Raw genomic sequence first — 26,352 nt, forward strand, 5'->3', positions numbered from 1 at the left:
TTTACCGTTGTTCAGTAAGAAAATTACTGAGAAATCGAAAACCGTAGGTGTTTACCGGAATACCGTAAATTTTTGTAAAGGAAAATTCCCTAAAACCGAAAATTTCCGAGTTCAGTAAACTAAAATACCGAATCTCGGAACCCTGACATCATTTAACCGAGATTTCGTCGAAAAAAAAACTTACCGAGATTCCGAAAAACTGAACTGTCAAAATAACGAGTGCTTTACTAGCGGTTTTTTTCGTGTTTCGGTGTAGAAAGAAAAGGAGCAGGTTTTGCGGCTGATTATTATTATGTAGAAATCTGCAAAGTGCAGATTAACTAAAATATTGAGTGAGTATACACTACTTTTTCTCAGATCTCGTTTTTTTTCCTGCAAAGAATATTTGAAGAAAACGATTTATTCTTTCTCCAATCAATTTTGTAAATTACTAACTCGCTCGCAGGATGGAAGTTGCAGAGTGATAGATGTTACTTTATTTCCTGGAAGCAATACAACACTCCAGTTTTTACCAAAGCTGTGTTTAGTTGATCAGTTGACTTAGTAATTAATAAATTAATTTGTATATTTAATCGTTTTAATCATATTCTTGGTTATCTGACGAACAAATATCGCAAATCACGTACCTCTGTAAATTTTACCGAAGTTCTCGTAATACTTCGACAGTTGAACATTACCGAGAATCTCGTTAAAGTTGACAGGTTTTTGATTATTGCTTTTACAGAATCTCGGTGTTTTGATGTATTACCGAGATTTTTACCGATGGGGAGGAGGGGGTCATAAAAACCTAAAAAAAAACTACGTCATTTATGGATGTTTCCTAAGGTAGAAGCTCTATGTTTTTGAATTCACCTCATATTTCTGGAATATAATAGGGTGTCGGCTCTATTATCGTCAGGTTTCTCCTATTATTGTCCAGGGGGTAATATGACTAACCAGACCATAAGAGAGCCGATTCCCTATCTCAAACATTGAAGTTTGTAGAATACTCTCGGTTTAAAAACCCAGCAGCAGCATATCAGCAGCAGCACATATATGACTTTAATAGTTTTCATTGATCTCTAAGATCCTAAGATCTAAGATCAAAATTAAAGGCTACTAATTTGTGGTGTTCATCTTACCGAGAATAATTGAAAATTCTGTAGAAATTCATCTGCTGAGTGCTGATTTTGATGATTTGGCGAACCTACTACCTAGTTCGGTTGATATAATCGATAATTCATTTATGCCAGCAATTTAAAAATTGTTCGAACGGAAAAACACATACAGAAAAATATGAAAAACTCAATCTAAGGGCAATTATTTTAAAATATTCATAAAGGGCTGTGAAAATGCCATGTTTGAATTGAATCATTTTCGTTTAAAAGAACTTATTCACCAATATTTTACGCATCATTCATTATGTTAATTTCCGTTTCGCTAACTAACCCACATAGAACATTACGTTGCTCTGCACCTTTCGTATGTACATTGCACCTACGGGTAACAAAAAGGGCTAACCTCGCGCACCATATGCACGACACATTTGACACATTGCGCAAAGAGCGCGAGGCAAAGAACGAATCAGTCGAGAAACGTCAACATTGGGACAAAAGAGCGAGAGAGAAGAAAACCAGAAGATAACAAAACGTCGTCTGTCGGTGCAGACGAAAAAAAAAAACAGGAAAAACACGAATCATCGCTACAGTGCCACGAAAAAGAGAAGAGTGTTGGAAAAAGTGTACCCTGCTCCGCGCGGACGGTCCGAGATAGCCACCTCGAAACGAAATCGCTATGAAATTAGCTTCTGAATAACAGCTTTGAATTCAATTTCTCAAAAAGTCTGGAAAAAAGTTACTCGGTGTGACGTTTTGCAAGTCGCGGTAGAAAAAATTTTCGTTCCTTACGAAGTTCCGGCTAGTTCTTGTGCAAATTGGAAAATCGACTCGTTCTTGGTTTGTCTATCGGAGTGCAAAAGTTCGAGAAGAAATTGATTTGTGCAAATATTCGTAGCTGCTAACATCCAGAACAAATAGCTGACGGTAAACTTCGGTGGAAAGTTACCCCGGAACCGATTAACTTTTTGGAATAAACAGGTAGGCCTAACGCAATGTTTAAAATTACATAATTTCATCAAAATATTGTTTATTCCTGTGTGTTCCTCTACAACCACTAACTTGATTTTGTTAATCTATTGAATAGACGGTGGGGAGAAGTGAACGTGATGTCTAGCCATCATGTCTCGGCATGGCCATAAAATCTACCATCCAAGAAATGGATTGAACGCAAAAAGGCAACATGCCTAGTTCAGCCCAAAATAAAGTTCTCAGCAGCAAAAGCCTAATGTAAACTCTCGCTATACATACACACTGGCAAACGTCAGCAGCGCCGGTTTCATCAGTGCCACCAGACCGCCGCGCTTCCCTCCGTCGGTCATGCTGCTTGCTTTCGTTAGCACATCAAAACCATATCAAAGTCACCAATACGAGCAGTGCAATGGACCGATTTTGGTTCGAAGCAATACTTGCGCTAAAATTTTACCGCAAGATCTGTTCGATTCGCTTTGAACGACCCACAGCAAAGCGGGGATACTTCGCTCATATTTCTTTTTAGATTGGGGAACTAATAGCCTAGCGTTTTTTAAATGGTTATAATCTTTAAACTACCTACTTTAAACTTATTTCAAACGCCAATTTTAAAATATAACTCATCTTTTTTTTTTATGATTCTGTAATAAAGTAATTTCAACAATTGGGTTGTTAATTTATAACAATATAATCAGAACCTGATTTCTAAAAAATGTTTATCGTTGTCTTACGATTTTCGAATCTCGACAAACGTGTGAAAATGGCCCATGTGCCATATGTCCACATTTTCACGTTTTTTAATGAATACATAACATTCACCTTCTCCACGATCCGTTCTGCATCTGCAGTCTACCGAAGATGATACACGAAACACCTTCCACTCGAACACCGCAAGGACGCGTTGGTCCCTCACCAATGAGCATAAAAGAGAGGTGAGGAAGAGAGTGCATTTTTCTAGTATTAGTAAATGCTTCAAATGTAAACAGCTAGACGAACTCAATGGTAAACCCAAATACTACGTCACTATTTCGCATGAAATCTGGACAGAGGAGGGCGAGCAGAGGGGCGCGTGCAAGTGTTAGTAAGTTTCCTCCTCACCTCTCTTTAATACTCATTGGTCCCTCACAAGCATCCAGAGCTGCCAGATTTTATTTTGAAAAATCTGTATGCACCCGTGAAAAAATCTGTATTTTTCTGTACTTTGTTCGTGTGCCTACAAGTGCTCTGGTTTGGGGTAACTGGGCTTGGCATTCAACCTTAGACTTCGCCTGGAACCGTAGAAAGGTTGGGTTAAATTCCTGAAAGAAAACTCAGGTCTATAAACGTGTTTTTTTTTTTTTTTTGCTAGAGAGGCAATAGAAAATTTTGTTCCAAAGCTTCCCCGCTTAGCCAAATGTCGAATGTCCAGAAGAAATCGAACAAAAGGAATTTCCCGCTTAGTAAATGCCAGACACTCAGCAGAACTCGAACAACCACGCTCGACGCCTGGGTTAGAATCCCAACGCCGACATAGGTGTCGATGGTTGTGGGGTGGCGTGATTCACCCACAACCAACCCAACTGGTCTAGGTTCAGTCCTAGCCGACACCGGGAGATTTTCTGAGGCTAAAAATCTCTGGGATCACGCATTCCATCGCATGAGGAAATATAGCCGTTGGCGCCGGTCCGTTGAACAACGGGTCGTAAGTTAGGGTCCTAGGTGGAGTCGCCTCCACCAGTGGCGGAACCAGATCGACGGGAAATAAGCAAGAATAAAAAAAAATCGATTGCTAAAATTCTGTACAAATCTGTATTAAAAATCAAAATTCTGTATGAATTCTGTATTCTGTATCATTTCTGTAACGTGGTCAAAAAATCTGTATAATACAGAAAAATCTGTATATTCGGCAGCCCTGCAAGCATCACACTCGAAATAAAACACCGAGTTCGGTAAAATTTTACCGTCATCTGCTGAACACAGCACAGCTGAACGTTCGGCGAAATCTTCGGTGCTTCCGGAAATCACCGAACAGCTTGTGAAACCACGAACCGAATTGTGGGTAATTTTCACAGCTTTTTGGTGAAGTATCAAACCGAACAGCCTGTAAAATTTACCGAAAAAAACTGTAAAAATGTACAAGCAACAATAAAAATGCCGAACGCACCTGTGAAAAACACCGGTGGTAGAAAAAGTAGGTTATGAATAAACCTGCCGGTACCGTCTACGCGTCTGGCACGGTTGTACGTATGAGGAAAATGGCCACCAGATTCGCAATTTTACAGATTACAGATTGTTTGGTAAAAAGTTATACAGATTTCGGTAAATGTAAAATTAGGCATATATTGCGGTAAAAATTGACAAAATTATGGTAAAAATTACAGAACACTCATTGATTGCATGCTTTTTTACAGGAATACCGGTATTATTACACTTTACTGATGGATTGTTGTAAAAAACCGAACGACTTTATTTTGATGAAGTGTGTAGTCCATGTTTCATAGCCGTAGAGGACTACCGGTCTGAGAAGCGTCGGAGACAAAAGTATACACGATTTCCTGCCATAATACGCCGATAATTTTCTCTGCTGCTATCGTTGTCGGCAGTTTTGTTTTTTCTTGTATGAACTTCCTCACTGCGGTCGCTGTGATCTATTGTGAGATATGCCCGAGTCTGCAGTATCCTGCACTTCTATTACTAGAAATACCGCTATTGAGAAGTGGCATACTTATTATTTATCCGTGCTTGTGTGCAATGTGATTTTATTCTTGCTGTTGTACTATACCGAACCTCGTTCCTTCTGTCAAATATCGCCATATATAACTCCCTGGAGAAATTTCGTTGAGCGCTAACGGGAGACAACTTTACATCCATTTTGGGAACCACTCACAGATTGGTTGAAATTGAAAACCTTGAGTACGTTAATATTTACCATCAGGCTTACTGTTTTGTTTTTTGCAGTTTTGCTGAACAACATGTTTTTGTTGTTTTGATTTATGGTTTATTTATAATTTAATTTGTTGTTTTCTTAAATATTCAAATGAACATTTAAAATAAAGAACAACATGTAAAAATACAGGCGTAGTAAAAGATTATATTTGGAGCATCACTTATATCGATTTTCAAAAGATCCACAAGTGCACAAGAAGTGGATACGGCTTTGCGGGTAGCATGGGCACGACATACCGTTGTTCAATGTCAGAAGTAAATTGTGTAGTGTGAGCCTAATTACACCTTTGAATCCGTTCTGGCCTAAATTTGAAACGTACTTGTTGAGGCACATTTCTTGTCTGGAGAGTACAATTTAGATAGGTCAATGAATGAACCATAATCATCGATAGTTGACACGTTCGATTTTAAGGAAATTAAAGGCTATGTCAGCGCAGATTTTCTGGTAACCCTGAGACAGTAAATCTATCGTCTGCAGAAGGGATTGTTCATAATGGTACTAAAAAACAATAACATTTGCGTACCTGACCCCTGCGAAGCCGAAAAAATGAAAATTATTTTACCTGCCATTCCGCAAGATCTGAACCGAATTTGATCCAACCTCTTTCAAAAGATCACAAATTTATCATAGTTTTTGGGACAGCAGGCGACATTTTGACTTTCTCCGTTGTTCCGGGGGGTAAGTACCCTTCCAGAGATACAGTCTAGATTGAAACCTTGCTTGGAACAGATGAAACTTCAGGTTTTCAAAAAACAACACTGTTGACGATCGATATTTGGCCACTTCGACGTCTGATCACTTAACCACACAGTTTTCGAAAAGCCTAATCAATAGCGTTTATAAGTAAATAATATACCTAATAGTTAATCTGTTGTCTTGACCAAAAAAAAACACACAACCGCATTATTGACGTAGGACTACGCCGAGCTATTGTTCATTGACACACAACACAGTGAGTAAGAGGGATAGAAAACTAAAAATATCACATCTTTGATTTTTACATGCTAAAGTCATTTATTTCAATTTCATCACCGCTCTATTTTCATGAGTTCTCATTGCATGGACATATCCAGCACATAGCTTTCCCCTGCCCCCACCCCACGAAAGACAATACTGGCTCGTTCTTGTCCCATAAAAAAATTCAACTCTCCATTGAAAATAATGGTAGCGCCTTAAAGGGCCGTTTAAATTTCTGATGTGGCTCTGAAAAGGGTCATTTGAGTTTTCCATGTAGCTGAAAAAAGGGGATCCTGTAGGGTCGTTTTTGATTATTGTCTTCCTCCAAACCGATGGTTATGTTCATTAAGCAGACAGTATGTGAGTAGAGGAAGAACGAAAACTAAGCGAACTGGAAATATGATACAGATTTGAAAAAATATACCGCTTTCCGACGGGACTTGAACCCGCAATCTCCCTGTCTCCGGCATGGTGTTTTGACCAATTAAACTACGGGGGACGGTGGTACTGTTCCACAATCTATATCGTATCACATTCCGCTGTCGACTTATTCTATTGCTCAACCCCGAACTACACACACTGCTGTGCAAGCGTTATTTATAGACTAGACGATGGTTATGGTTATGCACTACGAAATAGAAAAGAGAATTGGTTTCTTTAAATATAAAATTATAATTCTTACATGTTGCCCAGATTCATTATTTGTTGTCACCGCTAGTGGTTTCAAGTGAAGCAAAGCAGTTCTCTAAGGGTTGCCCTGCAAATCGTTGAACACAAATCACACGACTGAAAATAAAGACTGTAATATCGGCACTCCGGTTTTAGACTTGAAGTCTTCAAATTAGTCACTCGCAGCACTCTGAAAAGATATGATGAGCACCGATTAGTTGTTTACTGAACAATTAGGAAGAATAGCTATATCAAATACAGAAGTACTGTTCAACTCTAAAAACCGAAAGTATTGACCTGTGGTATAAAAAATACGCACATTATCTCCTGCACTCAACGTTAATATTGCAAATATACGTCAAATACCAAATACCAGGTGTTATTCCAGTTCTTCATTATATCGCTCACTGAGTTTCTCAATAGTACGAGCAACTGCCATAGTAGATGCGATGGTTCGTTCGTAAATTGCAACACCACACGCTCTAATGTTCGGCCGTTTGAATTGTACAATACAAGTATATCCATCGATTCCGACAGACGATTCGTTTTCTTGCCACGTTTCAATCATGGCTAAAATATCTGTTTTCGTCAACACGTGGTCAGAGGAAATATCTGATGAGTGTGCCTGGATACTTTGCACATTTATACTTATTAAAGTGCAGGCAGGTCCACTCGCTTCGATTGCATTCATGAGCTGATCAGTGATCACCAAGCGTCTGATGTCGATGGTTTGTTAAACGCTGTAACTCACTACGTAGCTCTAACATTTTAGGCGATTTGCTACCTCTGGCGTGATAAAATTTAACCGCATTACCGGAATTTGTAAGGTAAAGGCCATCGAAAGATAACACACGGGACAGGCCAACGTATACAAGTTGCTGATGTTGGCTCTTATCATATTCGCTTCAGTTTGTCGCATGATTTCAACCAGTGGAAAGAAACCGAGAGACTACCAAAAAACCGCAACGTGCATGAAATTCACACAAGGTTTATATATTGGACGTGCGTTGACAAGAGGTAGTTGAGGTAAGTCTCCGCAGAAAATAATGCTCATTCCTCCGAAAGAGGGTCATCGTGATTTCCCGTAATGTTTTGTAGACGAGTGTGAATGGTATTAAGCACGTCCGCACCAGCCATGCTTATTTCATCCACAATGATCATGTTGATACTGGCGAACGCGTTACGGTACAGCTGAAGCGCCTCGAAGCTAAAACCAGCATGATTTCTTCGAGCCATGGTAATCCGGAAAACTGAATATACTGTTGTTCCATTGATGTTGTTGATGTGCTTGCAACGTACGTATTCCTCTGGAAGTTTATGAGAATGCGCAAAGTAGAGGTCTTTTCACAACCTGTTGGTCTGGTGAAGAAGATCTGGAGCGGTTTCTTGCCATCACCAAAACTATGCAAACCGTCAATTACCTCCAAAACCAAATTTCTTTGCTCAGCGTTAGTTGTTCGCTCAGCGTTAGTTACTCGCACAATAGTCTTGTTTGGACATAACGTTCGTTCGCTGCTTCACAACTGCGGATAACACACCAATGAGCAAATGCTCAATGTCGTTACCATTCGGATCCATGGCAATCGTACGAACAAAATTCATCATGCTAGTGGTGATGCTCTGCTGCTCGTTTTTATCTTCAGAACAGAGATGAAGATACTCCTCTACGGTATGTTCTAAGTTCAAATCGGTGGAATATGCTTTGAGTTTTCTCAGGATGTCACTTTCATGACGGTCGTACAACTCGAGAAACTTGTTTCCATCATGAACGTCACATAACTCGCTTCTGAAAGGCAAAAACAGCAGAACCATTTCACGTTTATACTCTACCAGCTCGTTCGTGCTGTAATGTAATCACGCCATCTAAGTATGCGTGCTGAAGTACGAAGTTTGTATGTATGGGTGTGCAATGAGCAATGAAATCCGCTAAACATACATTGTCTAGAGCTTCGTACTTCTGAACAATGTTTTGTATCCAAACATCTGTAAAGTCATCATCGAGGTTCTCCTCATCCATCTGCTTGTTTCGTTTACGAAATTTTATGCGCTCGTGAGGCCACATTGTCGGGATAAACTCGACCTGTAACACAAATCTACTGATTAGGTAATCAAATCTTTTCCTTCTCAAAAGTCTGTTACTTTTCTGCAGGCCTCTGACATCGGCTAGCAAAGGAAATACCAGGCAGCTTCCTGCACGGACATTTCAATAGAATTTAAGATTTTGATGCTAACTTTCTAAGGCAGTGCCGTTTATTCTTGGTCGGAATACTCCTGTAGCTTTACAAGGTCACAAAAACCATTCTGGGACGCTCACGAAAACGCTTTTGGGATGAATCGGAGATCTATGTTAGAGTGAAATATATTGGCAATCCATGGATTGAATGCGTTTGTCCACAACTCTCTCATAGACCGTTTGAGCAAGATGGTAGGCCGATTGATCGATGCTCGAATAGTGCTTAAATAATATTCATACGTGCAGTTATTGTCACTAAGATATTGCTCAAGCGTGACGTCTTCGTCTCTAACGTTTCTCGGAGTTTCTTGAAATGTTTTTTCAGCTGATCGCGACGACCATCGTCAGCAGCAATCGGCATAAATAATCTCGTTTCATCCATCGACCAATACGGTATGTTGAAACGACATTACTCTTTGTTGCGTTTGTAAGAGGTAAACGTGTGTTTGTGTACCTGATAGTTATAACTGTCAGGCAAACCACTGGCGCTTACGGAACACAGATCGTCGATTAGCTGCATTGTTGCTGGCGTATTCTCCGAAGCGATTTCGCAAGGGTCTCGAGAAAACCACCGCGGTTTTAGAACTCTATTCGCTTAAAAAAATCCACCACACGATACTTCCCAAACAGACTGTTCCTGGGTGATATGAGCAAATGCATTATCACATTAACAAGTTTGTTGAAATAAAAGCAGCAAGCTACTAAATCCTCATTTATAAGAGTACTCCACTGAAATGCTGACAGTTACTGCATAACATCTTGTAGTTCGTTTCCGTTGCTCATGTTTGATAGTTTGTACAGTGTTCGCAACAAATATGGCCATCTGGTTTCATTGGCGCTCAACGTTAAAAACCTGGTCGGCTTACCGAGCTGGCAAATCATTGCAAATACTCAACATGGCCCGCGTAATGTTGATCGTTGCCATGCATTTGAAGGTCAATTTGAGACCATCAAGAACACGCAGGCGAAGTACTTTAATGTCCATGTACAACAAATGTTGGGATTTAGCTCCTCGTCTGTCACGGTTTCAGTTCGCTGGTGGCAATCATAAATGGCGTTACATGCACATCCGAGTTGAAGAATCTAGGGTACCCCAGATAAATACCTGGGAATTGAAGTTCTTCGGGGTTTTCATCGTAAATTATGGATGAAGGTGCTTTATTCTGTCAAGGGGCTATCCTAAAGCACATATCTTCATCCCACAGAAGTATCTGTTGCTGTCCGATGAGAAGTTCGATGTCTTCGATCATGGGCTAATATTTCCAACTCTACTCCTACATTGTCGTGAAACGATGTGCTGGATTGAGGTCTAGAATTGATGGCATCTAGCTGACTTTCATTGAACTTTATGCCATACCGACAAAATAATAGAGTATCAACTAAATATTGTAACCAAGCCTCCACGGTTGCTTTTTCACAAACCCAGTGAGATAACTGGACTTGAGAGTTATGTGTTTTTTTTATTGAAACGTTGAAACCTTTGTCATCTTCCAACTGCCGAGTTAACTCATTTAGCCCCAGCTTTCGTAAAACCCTTATTTTGGCTTTTCAACTTATTTCTTGCGTCCAGACAATTTCCATCAGCCCAGTAAAAATCTTTTCTTATACCGATATACCGAGTCAGCTAACAAATCTGACATCAAAAATTACCGTGGCATTGCAATGATACTCCAACCTTTTTTAAGTCATCGTAAACCAGATAATATTTCATTAAGTAAAGAACCGTATAACGTGCAACCAACATGGTTTCTACAAAGGAAGGTCTACAGCTACCAAGTTACTTCAATTTGTTGAGTTCTCCCTTGCGTCTATGAACAGAGGCAACTTTGTGGGAACTCTATACACGGATTTTAGTAAAGCTTTTGACAGAGTAGATATTCTCTTGCTAATTTTCAAACTAACAAAACTGGGATTTGGGTCAGGCCTACTTAGATGGATTTCAATCCTCTTATTTGACGAATAGGACGACACAAATTGTTAGGTTTAAGGGACAGCTTTCTGTACCAGTTAAAGTGATATCTGGAGTTCCACAAGGCTCCCATTTAGGCCCTTTGCTCTTCATTTTATTTGTTATTGTTTGTTACATCATTACTACCCCTGTGTTGCATCGTTTCAAAGTATTGATATATGTCGATGATATGAAATAAGACATCTAAACAGGTCATTTTCTAACCCACGGGGTGTACGAATTTCGGTCCTGCGCGGTATACCACTACAATTATTTTCAGTATTAAAGATTTACAGCTGTTGAATGACTGCAAATCTATATCGTGAAGTTACTAGAATTTATTGATATCAGCTCTCGGATAGGTAAACAACAATATAAAAAAAAATGAAAATTATTGTAAATTATTACTGTAGAACAACAGGTAAATCACGGATAGATAGGTGATCATAAGAAGGTCAGAACATTTCGTCGGAATTAAGATGCTGCTAGTGGTTTCTTAGGAAAATTGGTAAGAAAACTTATTGCTATTGAGTTAGTGAATATATAAATAAATCAGTAATAGACTACGAGTGTTCCGGTCATATAATGTTAACAAATGTTTTAAGTCAAGAATCACTGACAAATCGACAAAATAAGACTTAGTTAGGCGGCAAGTCAATTGATATATCAAAGATTGCGTCAAAAGGTTTAACTATATTGCCGAATGAATAAAACCTCAAGACTAGAGCGTTTTATTATTTGTCGGGCGATAACGAAGTAGCAACCACGGGCTCATGCTCATAGCGTGGAAAATATGGTTTTAACCTGGGAGGGAGAAACGGATACGAAGCTGTGGGAGTTTCGAAACAAACCAGAATGGACTGTCAGTTTGAACTAAGCGGAATAAAAACATTTTTTTGTAATGAGTATTGTTATAACTGATAGGTATTGCGTTGATTGGAAAAATATTCATCGCAAACAGTTTTTGTATTCATTATCGTTTTACAAAATATTTTGGTTTATGTTTACGTAAAATAATGAATTTCATAGACTTTAAGTAATAATCGTGTTAGCGTACTACGATTATAAAACTTGCGCTTTTCTGGGCTTAAGGCTTTGGTTACAATTTCGAACACACTTCATCACGGTCGAATGTTGATTCTCGTTTCACAAAAAAGTGAGATGTAGGATTGTAAATTTTTTGCAACTACATGAAACCCCGAAAAATCTGCCTCACCGGTTATCGGTACTCACCGGTTCGTACACATTTTCAGAAAGTCTGCTCAAATATCTCAATATCTCTGAAGAAACTTTAATACAACGGCAAATTCTAAAAACACAGAATCGAAAAATTTGTGTTTTACAGATAAATTTGCACATTCAGTATTACTGCTGTTACTAAAAACTTCGTTTGAGTCATGCATGCGTTACAACAAGAAGATAATTACACGCTATCTAAAAACGACGCATTAGCGTGTTTTTTATTTTGAGTGTAGTCTTCGTTTCTCCCTCCCAGGTTTTACCCAGCCACCATTTTACATTTCTTCTCAGGAACTTTTGATCCATTAACTGAATTGCGGAGTGAAATTCTGTAACAATAAATGTTCTACGAAAAAACCCTTCACCAAACTACTGAAAAAATAATGATTCGTTATTTTTACATATAACTCTTAAGGTGAAACTCCGTGCTCGAATTTTGCCTAATTTTTGCAAGATAATTTTTTCGAAAATCATTAATTACGTGTGTGAAACATTGTTCGATTATCTGCTCTGCTGACGCATGCAGAATAACAACTCGTGCTCTATTTATTAGGTGGAAGCTGAGATTTTTACGCTCAAAATCGTCAAGTGGAAAGAAACATAACCTCAAAATTGTATAAAAAAGCCAGCGTCCAGTTTCCTCTTAACTGGAAATTGCGGTAATTATGGAATGCGAGAATACCTTTCGGGACAACAGAACCTCTTGTTTACTACTAATAGCATTACAAACGGCTAAGCGATTTCTGATGAAGTATTACTTACACCAAAAATATGAACAAAGCGAACTTAGACGAATGGTTCATCCACGTTTAATACATTGGTCCCAGCTTGAAATCATTTTTATTTTGATTGCTTTGTCTTGCTAGGAAAAAACGAATAGAAAAAAAAATATTTTGGTTGAAAAGCGCTTGCGTAAAATTTTTAGCATTTATGCTCTATGCTCATAAAGAAATTTGGCATAAAAAATCTCAATGTTTTTCTTCACGCATGAAAAAACCAAACCGGCAATCATTTTCAAAACATAAATTTAAAAAATATTTATAATTGTAACAGACATCAAATATCTTTTAATTTTAAGATATTTGCAGACATGCAGCGAATGAAAACTCTTCGTCACGACCACCTCATGCAGGCACATCTAGAGATCATTAACATTCTCTCATCGGAAACGGTAACTGCTGCTGAGTGTAGAAAAGAGTAAAAAAATGCCAACAGTGGCAGCCCTTGCGAACCACTTATTGCTGCGCCCGGTTTCTTATCTGATATTGTAAAGTTTAGAATTTCATCATCTCGACAAGCCTTACGCCATTCAGAAAAAATGAGTCGTGATAAAAATCAGCGAAAGTCACAGGATTGCGCACCAGTAGGATGCAGAAGTTCATTCACTACCGCAGCAAGTATATTTTTAGCTCCTCCACTCTTCTTCCTTATTTTATTTGCCGTGTGCCTACTCTAACCAGATATGTGCGCCGCCGCCGATAATTTTTAATACGCCGCTGCCGTGATTGTGAACCGGCGCGCCGCCGCAATGGAAATAGAGAATACTGGATTTTTTCTATTCAATATTTTTTTGTAATTAATTCCATTGTAAACAATGAATTTGATGTTCTGTGATCTACTTATGTCTGATACTGTTAACAAAATGTTTCTCAAAATTTCAATATCTTTTTATACTAATGCATTGATCCTAGTAACAAAAAACTCACTGATTGTAGAAAATAAGCTCTCAGTTGAACGAACATAAGGAACCAGGTCTTGTGGGGAAACGCGAACCTTCTCGTTGGAAAAAATTTGAACTTCGCCGGGACGCCACCAATTTTATGACCGGCGCACAGGTCTCGCACTATCTTACAGCCGTCTTATGCCTCTATAAACACTCTTTATTCATCTGCACGTTTTGTATATTTCAGTGTCATTCCTGTTTTTCTTTTTTCTACTTCAAACGTAATACTGTAGAAAGACATAAGCAGCTGCGGTAAAATGGTACAAGGTATATTTAGTACTTGTTGAAGTACAGAAACTGCAAAGTATAGAATCGCCAATACACTCATCGTCGCTGTCAAAACACAAGCCAAAATGTCAAATTAGCTTTTGCTATATGTATGTGAAAAGGCCTTTAGTACCTTTTACTTGCTACACGCAGCACTCGAAACAACTGGAACAAATTTGCTGCGTTTACGATCCTACAAAAAGTTGATACAGACGTTAAGAGCCGCAGAGGGGCAAGACTATTACCGGCAGTGTTTGCTTAACCACACCGAGAGGGCTATTTTTAGACTACCATCAATAGCCGACGGTTCCTCATTTTGTGAATCATGTGAATAGCCTTCCTCCGTCTGCTCAGCGCAGAAGATGAGATAATCACATTCGATATCAAGTGGATGTAATTCATGGAGTCCTTCCACTGCACCACAGTGCAGTGTATTGTAGCGAAGCGTAATGCAATAATAGTTTAGTATTATTCATTCATCTGTGCTCTCGTACAACCGGATTATTTTGGAAGATTCGCTGATCACAGGTGGCTTGATAACTAGTTGTAGTTTATCCATGGTCGTGCGCAGGATTTTCGTTCTAGGGGCGATCCGTAAAAACGATGATCAATAAGATTGCAGGTGATTCAGATTAGTTCGCACCAAAGATTCCTGACACATGTCACAAATATTTTTAATAGATAAAGTGTGTACAATAGTTACTATTATTACTACACTGAGTAGCCATGAGTGTTGCCTACCTCTTGCTGTGACATCCTCTATTTCTGTGTCAACGATACAATCGACAGAACTTCCCAACAAGACATCTGATATTTGCATATGTATTCCAATTTGATGTCCCGAATGTAAAGCTTGTTTAAAAATTTGTGATAATGTCTTTCATACGACTTGCTGTTTTTTTTTTGAAATTGATCTGTATTGAAAGAAAATTGCAAACATTTTGTAATTGTTCAACTAACTGAAAAATGAATGTCCCCCGAAAGAGGTTGATTCCCAACCCTCTGTGCGCATGGCTTTAAGTTTATTAGTAGGGATTAGCAAAAAGTACTCGAAAGAAAACAAATACCCAAGATAAAAACAGATCTGAGTTTTCTCTCTTGCTCGCACCGGCAACGCGTTACGTCCACCGAAGGCAACACTGTTCCCATTCGGTAAACAACAGACACTCGGCAGACGATCGAACATGGTGCAACATTCTTTCATGCAAATGTTTACCCATATGTACTGTACCGCGAGTGCACGGCGGCCGTGCGCTACACGACGCTGCTGCTGCTGGTGGCGATAAGATAAACAAACAACAGACGGTGCACCAGCCAGCAGCGCTGGGCCTTACCGAGAAAGATGAAAAAACCAAAAAATTAGAGTGTAATTTTTCCATCCCAGACGGAATAATGCACCTAATTAGGACTGTGTAATGACATTTACGACCGAAGTTTCGTTTTCGCTGCAAGCACGATGATTAGATAACGGAACTGCGATAGCATTCCTGAACCCGACTCACCTGCTTGCAGGGCAGATAAGAAATCACACTGAGTGAGTTCCCGACTTGCGGTTCGATCGCCGGTTGTCACGGGGACGAAAATTTCGCTGAAATCGTGGCGCATCCATGACATCACGTATCGATTCAGTGGAACGGACGTTTTTATTTTCCACTGAAACTGTTCAGTCACTCGTATCGTGACGGCTGTCGATTTCCAATGACGATTGATTATTTATTTTAGTTAGCGATATTCATTTGTAGTCACTCGCCGTACATAATCAGCGCCCCGACCAAAGGCATTGCGCTTTGACTATGCAATTCTGGAAATAAGTTGTCAAGCAAGAATTATTCAACGGTCGCTGGCTGTTGCTGCTAGAATATGAAAAATCTTTTAGGTTCTAACTATTTTTTTTTTTTTTTGAAATGGTCATCTTGTTTAAAATTGTGTTCGTCCCTGTACAGAAGTAAGATTTATTGAATTTGGTGCAATATCTCTAAAAATAGGCACGATCAGTTTATTACAAGCGCCGTATCGTGAGTCAAAATACCAGTAACGTAAATTGAGAGAATTAGTGAACAACTTTGTTACATTTCTCATCTGACTGTTGGGGCAACAGATCAATTATCCACCCAATTTCAAACCCAAGATCAGGCCTCACATGTAAAAAAATACTATGAAAATCAGTAGGCAACAAATCTGATTCTGCGATGGATTGCAACTTTACCACTTCAGACATGGGATTTGCCCGTTACAGCACTAAATTTGTTATGCCTATGTTGAGATGCACTAAACTCTGGTAATTCCAGTTCTCGGACTATTTTTGTCTCGTGTTCTTGTTAGCTAAGAATTACTGACCTAATAATCATTTGATGTACATAGGACTACGTCTATAAGGAAGTCCACTAAAGGAGACGAAATTTGTATTTTTTCAAATGCTTCTCACTCGGTTAGTTTTCGATTAGTTTGCAGCAATCGATTGGAATATTAGCTATGCAGAAAATTGTAATTTGATTATGTGAGCTTTTGTCCTATTGAGAATTGTCAAATCTTGTTGAAACGCAGATTTAGGCCAAACACAGCTGTGCTGCTTTCCCTAAGTGACAGAATTCTATACTTAATTAACCGGGAATGCACTCCTTAGGTCATATAAAAGTCTGCTTTCGACTCAAACAAATATCGTATCATTACGCAACACGCAACAGTGTTGCATGGCTTAGAGTGCGCTGCATCTTTTGCCAAATATATGCTTCTGTCCGACACGAAAAAAGGAATCGGTTGTTGTTCCAAGCCCCAACACGATACAGTCCTTTTACGCTGGTTACCAACACGGCAATAGAAAACCATTTCCAACGTCAGATGTAGGTCACATGGCAGAGCGCTCACTTAGCATGCAGAGTCTAGGCCCCGTATCTTCAAGCAATAGCTTTTTTGTCAAATAAACTAATTTTATCTATATCAGGGGTGTTTTACAGCAGAATTTCAAACTCCATTTTCATATCTGTCACCAGTAGGCACGAACAGAGTTTGGTTGTTCCCCCGCCGCACAACTGCAATATGCAACACGCAACAGCGTAATAAACTGTTGCGTGGCTGGTAGTGCTACGCCTCCTAGTATCTGCTTGCACCAAATTTAGACTGCCTCGAATTTTGGAACTCCAGACAAACATAATTATAAATTATTGTTCAAGTAAAGTAAAGTAGTAAATTAGATTATAAATGAGAAATTGGGAAGTTATTTATACGTACAAAACGTCATACAACTCGGAGGTAGTAATTTAAAAGGTTTCACCTTATACTATCAGGTATTAAAAAAATTAAATAAATTAAAATTAAATGCAAGTAATATAACAAATAGCTTCATGTAGTTCTACGTCAACCTTCCGACCGTGGCTTTGCACACTGCCTTTCTGTTATTTTATGTAGTTTTGGTTGATGAGTTTTCTTTCATACATTTTTTCAAAATATTAAATATTAAATGAGACAATCATAATCCTTCATTGATTCGCCAGCATGCGGCCTCCCCTTCTGCGACCAACTTGATAAGTAACATAATGCCGGAATTCGTTAGTCGCAGCCATTCAATATGGATATTTTCCAAGAATGGCGACTTCCGGTTTCTAGAAAACAGCCAATTATGGCCAACTACTATCCGGTATATAAGTTCCCGAAGACAATAATAAACTCCAGGCATTATTTTGAAATCCAAGATGACGAAATACGGTTTCCGGAAAACAGATTGAAATGGCCAATCTGACGTTCCGGAGTCGAAAAGATACCCAGAAGTCGGAAATCAACTTCAGATGTCAATTTGAATTCAAAAGGCCGAAGATCGATCCCAGATGTCATTTTGAAAATCATGATTCCAACTTAGCGCTTAAAATTACCTAAACCACTTGATTATATTGGAACCAATTGTTATACCCACTCCCGCTATGGCCTTTTGGTCAACTTTTCTGTTAACTTTTTTTTTCATTTCGCCAAAATGCACTTTTCAAATTGTTATTAAACATTCATTTTATCCTACACTGAAAACAAATCGGACGCTAATCCCTAAAGCTCTTTACATATGGATGTCAATAAACGAACCTAATCATTCTATTATGTCGACCCATATCGATTTTTTTTGGAATCTATGAAATTTTAACGTGTTTTGGCACTTGACGTGTATAAGCGTTGAAATCTGAGTGTAAATTGATTGATTCTGGTATGCATGACATGGCAAACCGAAGTGTAAGATACTTCATTCTGTGCTGTGAACTGAAACGCAAGTGTATTCCACGTAGATATGAAATGTTTCATCTATTAGCACAGAAGTAAGTGGAATCCACACTTGGCTGTAACGTGCCGATTTTTTACAGTGTACATTTCGGTGCAAGGAAATCTATTCAGGGTTTCCATTGTAATTTTAGAATAAATAGGGGCCATCCACATTCCACATGGACAGATTTTTGACGATTTCGACCCGCCCCCTACCCCTCTGTGAACAACTGCCCATATAAATTCTAAAAAATTTGTATGGACCGTAGACATTATACAGACCACCCCCCTTCAAAGCTGTCCACGTGGAATGTGGATGGCCCCATAGTTATTTTAAGAATTTTGAGAAACAAGTTCCAATCGAAAATAAAAACTAGGATTGGAGTTTATGAATTGACATAATGTATAAAGACATGGAGTAACGGTGTCAAAAAGAAGAAGCAGCCATATTGAAAAATAACGCTTTCTCACCCCGTGCCAATTTTTTGGTCAAACCGTTACATCATGTTCTACTCATCATGATTATTTGACTAAGTAAAGAAGGCAGACGAGCTTGCAAAACTGCTTTACCTTGTAGTATAACAGTATAAACAGTTCGATCATTCATTTAGATTTTTATCGAGTGGATTCATGATTTGTTTATTTTCTTTCTATAATTTAGTTCATTTTTAAAACATCATCATATCTTATTATAGACTCTCTAATGTTGTTCTAATGTTTTTTAATTATTCATCTTTCAACGGTCTATCAGATCCTAACCATTGTTTTCAATACCAAGACGATATTTAATGTGGAAGTTAACAACAATTATCGAATTTCAATACTGGCCATAATTTGAGAATGGCTAGACTTATAACGAAAGTATAGCAAAATTGTTAGAGATACTGAGTAAAACTCAAATTTTGCGAAATTTCATGAAAAAAATTCATTTAGAAAATAATGAAAAATTGAAAAGCTTGTTTTTAAAATTATTTTTAGCGCTTGCTTGTCACACAGTAACTCAAGATCCATTTTGTCGAAAATTCTAAAATTTTTGGAGTTCATTACGTGAGGTTTTTGGTACAGTACAAATTGGTTTTTCTCAAAAATGTCGTTTAAAGTCTTCTCAAATTGAGTTTTTCGAGACAAAGATATTGTGATCTAAAATTGTGTATGTATATGTATATATATATGTATATATATGTGTATGTGTATGTATATGTGTATGTATGTATGTATGTATATATGTATATATATATGTATATATATATATGTATATATATATATATATATATATATATATATATATATATATATATATATATATATATATATATATATATATATATATATATATATATATATATATATATATATATATATATATATATATATATATATATATATATATATATATATATATATATATATGTATATATGTATGTGTGTGTGTATGTATGTATATATGTATGTATATGTGTATGTATGTGTATATGTATGTGTATGTGTGTATATATATGTATATGTATGTGTATGTGTGTGTGTGTATGTATATATATATATGTATATATGTGTATGTATATGTATGTGTGTATATATGTGTATATGTATTTATATGTGTATATGTGTATGTATATGTGTGTATATATGTGTATATATATGTGTATGTGTGTGTATGTGTATGTATATATGTATATATATATATATAAGTATATATGTGTGTATATGTATATATATATATATATATATATATATATATATATATATATATATATATATATATATATATATATATATATATATATATATGTATATGTATGTGCGTGTATATATGTGTATATATATGTATGTGTGTATGTATGTATATATGTATATGTATGTGTACGTGTGTGTATGTATATATATATATGTGTATATATATGTATTTATATGATTGATAACATAACAATTGCCCAATTTGTCATTCCATTTTAGCAAATTAAATATATCTCTTCTATCGTTTCACTTGCTGCCTTCTCCTATCCTCTAAGTAATGCATCTGAAACTAGCGGGACGGGTTAAAAGCCTGCGCCTACTAGTGGAAGAAACTGGTGCGCTATACGGTCTAGCGCATATCTCAAGTCACCTGAAAATCTTGAGATAACGGATAGGCTTGTAGGTCCTCACCTAGCATGTAAATGTAGATGGGCGGACGCTTGTCTGCCAGGGTGTGGTCCGATGAATTACAATTACAATTACAAAAATATTGTGATCTAAAATGGCATGACTTGGTATAAAGTAGCACGTGCGCTCAACACTGTCATAATTTCTGTTCAAGCTCACTAAGCTGAACGTCAGCAATTTGTGCAATTTTTTATACCTACCCTTTTTTTTCAACCTATTTTTACTGATGAAAAATTAAGCTTACAGGTTACGGATCTGATATTTGATGTGAATATTCTTTAGAGCAGAAGATCTATAAATAAAATCAAAGCAAAACAAAACTTCTATAACTAGACAATTTGAGATCAAATTCTTCTTCAGCAAGTTTGTATACTGAACATTAAAACAAACATTCCTCAAACATAACAAAAAATTAGCAAGAAAAGCCTTGAAAAAAATTGTTGTAATAAATAGTTGAATAGAACAACAACAGCTGTGATCAGCATATCAAACTGTTTTCAAGAAAACCAAACGTTGGTTCACAATCGTGGAAGCAATAATCGTAATTTGTTTACGCCATAAGATTGAAAATGTTCATTCAAGTGATCAACAAATTTGTCGTACTTTCAAGGGGCCTAGTTCAATGACTGGGAGCATTGAACTATGCTATGTTTACATACTTGCATAGTTTGCATGTTAAGAGGCTCCAACTGTTCTAACAGAAGTCTCAATTCATAATATGTAATTTTTGTTCTTCGAAATTAGGTTAGTGTTGGATAATAATTTAACAAAAACATTTAGAAGGTTGTAACAACGATAACAAATAAATCGTCTGCAATTTTTATACACACATTGACGAATTGCGTTTCTAAATCAACACTGGATTCAAAATGGGAGCAAAACCTTGTTCATAGCATGCTAGTAAACTAATTTAAAATAACTAAATAGAACAACAAATTCCAATAAACTAAAAGCCCATCCTTTGAATGTCTCAGTTTTCAACTTTCATCAAAAATCCAGACCACTCTACGACAAAAGCAGTTTTTTTATTAGATTACTAGTTTGCATTAGCTATCAATAAGTAAATTTGAAGACACTGAGCGAGAGTGCAGTTAACCCAAGCCAGAGGCAGAGGGAGAGGCAATGAGAGAGAGAAAGAAGGACAAATCATCGATTAACGGTTGAATAGTCGCTGTCTGTAAATTCATTTTTTTATGTATACGAAAAGACGGCCCCTACTAATAAAACGCTTCAATGAAGTTGTAAACATTAGGAAAAGTTTTCTTTATTTTGTTTCCCTGCTGTACTCTTGGCTTATCCTCTTTCTCTCTTTAAGCCACTTTCGAACCGTCGTCGGCTGTGGCCACCGTTCGTACTGCGGGAGCCCCACTTGCGTAGGCACGCGGGCGTGAGTGTTTTTGCTGGCCCGCAGAATAATCAAACCTGTAAACAAATATAAAAGTTGTACCTAGTTGTTGATCATCAAACTGATTTTTGCTTCTCCTTTCTCTCTCTTTCTTTTCCGCTCGCTCGCGCACTCGCTCTTCCAACGGGACACACACGATTTTGTCAACCTTGGACGGCCACCACAGCGTCGCAGTCGGCGTAGTCGCAGCAACGCGTGCGCACTCTAACGGACGACGGATTAGCCGCCACTCAGTTCAGCAAAGCTCAGTTGAACGTCGGGATCTCATCCAGACGGACGCGTAGTGTTCAGTGTCAGATTTTCGAGGGGTTTTGGCTTTAGTATTTTGGCCGCCGAGATGGCAACCAGCTCGAACAGCGGAACGGTATCGATGTCGGCATCGACGGCCAGTTTGACGCCAACATCGACAGCAGCACCCGCCGCTGCTCCGGCACCACCAACCAATGCACCGTGGCCCAACAGCAAGGATGACTACGAGCTGCGGGAGGTGATTGGAGTTGGCGCAACTGCCGTAGTGCACGGTGCCTTCTGTCAACCGCGCAACGAAAAATGTGCCATTAAACGGATCAATTTGGAAAAGTGGAACACCTCGATGGATGAGCTGCTCAAGGAGATCCAAGCGATGAGCAGCTGCAACCATGAGAATGTGGTCACGTACCATACCAGCTTCGTGGTTAAAGAAGAACTGTGGCTAGTGTTGCGGTTGTTGGAGGGTGGCAGTTTGCTGGACATTATCAAACATCGAATGAAATCCGTTAACTGCAAGCACGGTGTGTTCGATGAGTCCACAATTGCCACAGTTTTGAAGGAAGTTCTGAAGGGATTGGAATATTTCCATAGCAATGGGCAAATTCACCGCGATATTAAAGCTGGTAATATTTTGCTTGGCGACGACGGCACTGTTCAGATAGCGGATTTTGGTGTGAGTGCATGGTTGGCTACCGGTCGTGATTTGTCGCGACAAAAAGTTCGACATACGTTCGTGGGTACTCCGTGCTGGATGGCACCCGAAGTCATGGAGCAAGATCATGGTTATGACTTTAAGGCGGATATCTGGTCATTCGGTATTACAGCGATCGAAATGGCCACTGGAACGGCACCCTATCACAAGTATCCCCCTATGAAGGTGCTGATGCTTACGCTCCAGAACGACCCTCCTTCGATCGATACTGGAGCGGATGAAAAAGATCAGTATAAAGCCTACGGAAAAACATTCCGTAAGATGATCGTCGAATGTCTCCAAAAGGAACCATCGAAACGTCCTACGGCTAGCGAGCTACTAAAGCATCCCTTTTTCAAGAAAGCGAAAGACCGCAAGTACCTTACGCAAACCTTGTTAGCCACCGGCCCCTCAATGGCCACCCGCGTTCATAAGGCTGCCAAACGACAACCTGGTGCCTCCGGCCGATTGCATCGGACTGTTACCGGTGAATGGGTTTGGTCTTCGGAAGAGGAAGATAACGGCAAGCAGTCGTCCGATTCGGATTCCGAAGAGCGACCGATGAACCGTTTGGATCGAATGGACTCGTCCGCATCGGAGACGGAAGATGCGTCCGAACCTTCCGAGGCTACGGTTACGGCACCAACTGGGGCCTCGGATCGTACTAATGCAGACATCACCAGCACTCTTGGCGGTCTCGCCTTGGACGATCTGCCCCCCATAAACCTGGTACTGCGGATGCGAAACGCCAACCGGGAACTAAACGACATTCGGTTCGAGTTTGCTGTTGGCAAAGACTCGGCCGAAGGCATCGCTTCCGAACTGGTCGGTGCCGGGCTTGTCGACGGGCGCGATATCGTCGTGATGGCGGCCAACCTGCAGAAACTGATCGACGCCCGGAGCACAGTGAAAACGGTCACCTTCCAGTTGAACTCCGGCTTCGGAACCGGCGAACAGCCGGACGAGAAATCGCTCATCGGTTTCGCACAGATTTCTATCACGGATTAACTTAAGTGACTGCTTGTTTATCTGTTCGTCTCAGTGTGTACGTGAGTATTGTGGAAGCGCGTGTGGTCAGTGTGTTCGAGGAGGACAAAAGAAAAACATTCTATCGGAAGATTTTCCTTGTGTTTCGATTTCTTACATAGTTTTAAAACGAAGAAAACAATAAATAGCAAGTTATTTAGGATTTAGTGATACCTGTAAACCTGTAAACGCGCGCCGGGAGCAGATTATTGCATGATGAAATTGAACCGCTTCAGCAGAGATTCTAAAATAACAAAAAAATAAAATCGATCGAAATAGACAACACGCCGAGACAGGTAGAATGCTTTGGACGCTTTTTCCGACAAATGCATGCAGACAGGCGTCTTCAATTTACTGATCTAGCAGCCTTCAGATAGGAGTCAAGTGATGAATTTGAACGAAAGAATCATTTAAATCTGTTTGAAATATTGTGTTTTACTTAGAGGATGGTCAGAGCATAGTGAAAGATAAGTTATATTTTATCAGCGTTTCGTCATTACTAGCAGAAACCATATATATAGACTACAGAGTTGTAACTGAACAGCAATGGACACACGAATCCTTGGCTGAACGATTACAATAGTACACAAACACTGTCTTTTGGGCGGTAGATATCGTCGTATCACCTCTCTCCTCTAATGTAGCAAAAGTCGCGATCAGCAACCGAACCGACATTATTAATGAATCAATACACCCGAGAGGCAAAATGTATCTTTATTGAAAACAAAAAAAGCAAAAAAAAACATCAAAGTAATAAAGCAACATCCACCCAATAAGGAAGAACTGTTTGGCGCTTGTTTCGTTGTTTTTATCACCCACCGAAAGAACCCACCCCGACAACGGCGACCACAGCGCGGCAATGATGATGACGATACTGTCCCGCTGACGTTCGTTGCTATTGCCATAGCCATACCAGAGCACAGCAACCAAAAACAGCAGCCGTGCAGGCGAAGATGTCTACGTCAATTGGTATGCGTACATGGATTTCAGAAGCGGTTACCTCTGGTTCATGATGGAGCAATTCACAGTGGGTTCATAAGAAGTTTGCTTATGTCTTCTGACGCTTGTTGTTAATTGTTATCCGAATAATTGTTTGTGTTTGCTTAAAAAATCGTACTTGTTGTAAGAGACTGTAGTTAAAATTTTATTTGAAACAGGTTATCACCGCTAACTTTCCAATATGCGTCGATGCTGTGGTTAGGTGGGTGGCTCCAAGACCAACCCAAAAAAAGTGACCACTTTGGTCTCTTTCTCCTTCAGTGTTGTGGTGTTTTCGTCGACGATTGAGCACATCTCGGATGTAGCTAGCCCGTTGATGGAGTAAATTGATACGAAATTCAAACGCTTCGACGCAGTTCGGAAAGTTCATGAATATTTACGGTGAATAGCAATATGCCGGTTTCGGTCACTGACGAAAAAGCGCAGCAACGTGAAACGTTTTGTTTTGGTTTGTCTAACTTGAATTCGTATAATGGTTTTTCAGACACCGGGTCGTTTTTTTTTTGTAATATGATAGAGTGCTGTTTTTTCAATCGACCGCGCTGAAAATTTAGCTTTTTTTTATTCTTTTTAATGACAAAATGTAAAAGATTAGATGTTAGATATATGTATATTTTAAAACACTATTAAGTTTCAAGTCATTGAAATTTCAACAAGATTTTAACATGGTGTCTTTAGCAAATTTGTACATCGTTTCGATAATCATCTGAAAATTAAATGATGTACATTGAACAATATCTTTGACTAAAATGTGATGGCCTTGACATTTTGAATTGCTCATAACTTTATCGTTTAAAAATGTCACAATTTTTTTATACAAGTGTTCTTATGGGCTAAAGGTGTTGTTTTGTGTTAATAATATTTGTTTTCCAATCATGACTAATTTTTGAAAAAGGTTCGGCAAAGCTGTAGATAGAAATTTTGTTTTTCAGAAAAAATATACACCTCAAACAATTTTTTTTCGGAAATAATAAAAAAAATAAAAATTGTTTGACTCAAAAAGTTTACTTTAAAAAATTATCTCTTTTAATTGAAACTTAAAAAGCTTAGCCATGCAATGATGGCTATCCGATCATAGAAAAATAAATAAACAAAACAGTAAATTTAAAGAAAAAACAAGAAATTAAAACCAGAACGATTTATTTGATTGATATAATGAGTTGCGCTGTTTTATAGTAAAATATTGAACACGGTAGATATATCTTCACAGCAAATGAAAATATCAAACCAATACATTTTACAAAAATGCGAGGTTTAGCAGAATGAACAAAATCTTAGAACATTTGAATTGTTTCGACGATTGCAGAAAAAGTTATGGACAAAAAACTCATTTTGAGGGGTGTTTTCCTTTCATTCAGTACTCGGTTGGATACAACTAGAAACAGTTGAACTCTTTTGAGTAATGCAGTTCTTTTGACGAACTTTCAAATGCATACAGTCTGGTTTGCTACTATCTGCAACCTTCGAAGAAATATGGACTCAAAATATGGCTATGTCCAGCAAAAAACTAGAAATATCTTTACAGCAAATAAAAATATCAACCCAATGCACAGTGGGGCGACTCCATACAAAG

General features: G+C 38.4%; 2 protein-coding genes across 2 annotated transcripts in view; both read left to right on the forward strand.

Annotated features, from left to right (window-relative positions):
* Positions 1-1,615: 1,615 nt before the first annotated feature.
* Positions 1,616-24,576, forward strand: LOC129718440 (serine/threonine-protein kinase OSR1). The gene is made up of 2 exons (XM_055669226.1): positions 1,616-2,075; positions 21,981-24,576. The coding sequence occupies exon 2, from the start codon at positions 22,152-22,154 to the stop codon at positions 23,760-23,762; it is 1,611 nt and encodes a 536-aa protein (XP_055525201.1). The 5' UTR covers positions 1,616-2,075; positions 21,981-22,151; the 3' UTR covers positions 23,763-24,576.
* LOC129718441 (E3 ubiquitin-protein ligase RNF181) overlaps positions 13,262-26,352 on the forward strand; it is a 60,441-nt gene continuing 47,350 nt past the window's right edge. The window contains exon 1 of the mRNA XM_055669227.1: positions 13,262-13,431. Within this exon, the coding sequence (XP_055525202.1) occupies positions 13,357-13,431 (75 nt within the window). The 5' untranslated portion in view covers positions 13,262-13,356. The remainder of the gene's footprint in view (positions 13,432-26,352) is intronic.

Source organism: Wyeomyia smithii, chromosome 1, assembly GCF_029784165.1.
Source record: "Wyeomyia smithii strain HCP4-BCI-WySm-NY-G18 chromosome 1, ASM2978416v1, whole genome shotgun sequence".
NCBI lineage: Eukaryota > Metazoa > Arthropoda > Insecta > Diptera > Culicidae > Wyeomyia > Wyeomyia smithii.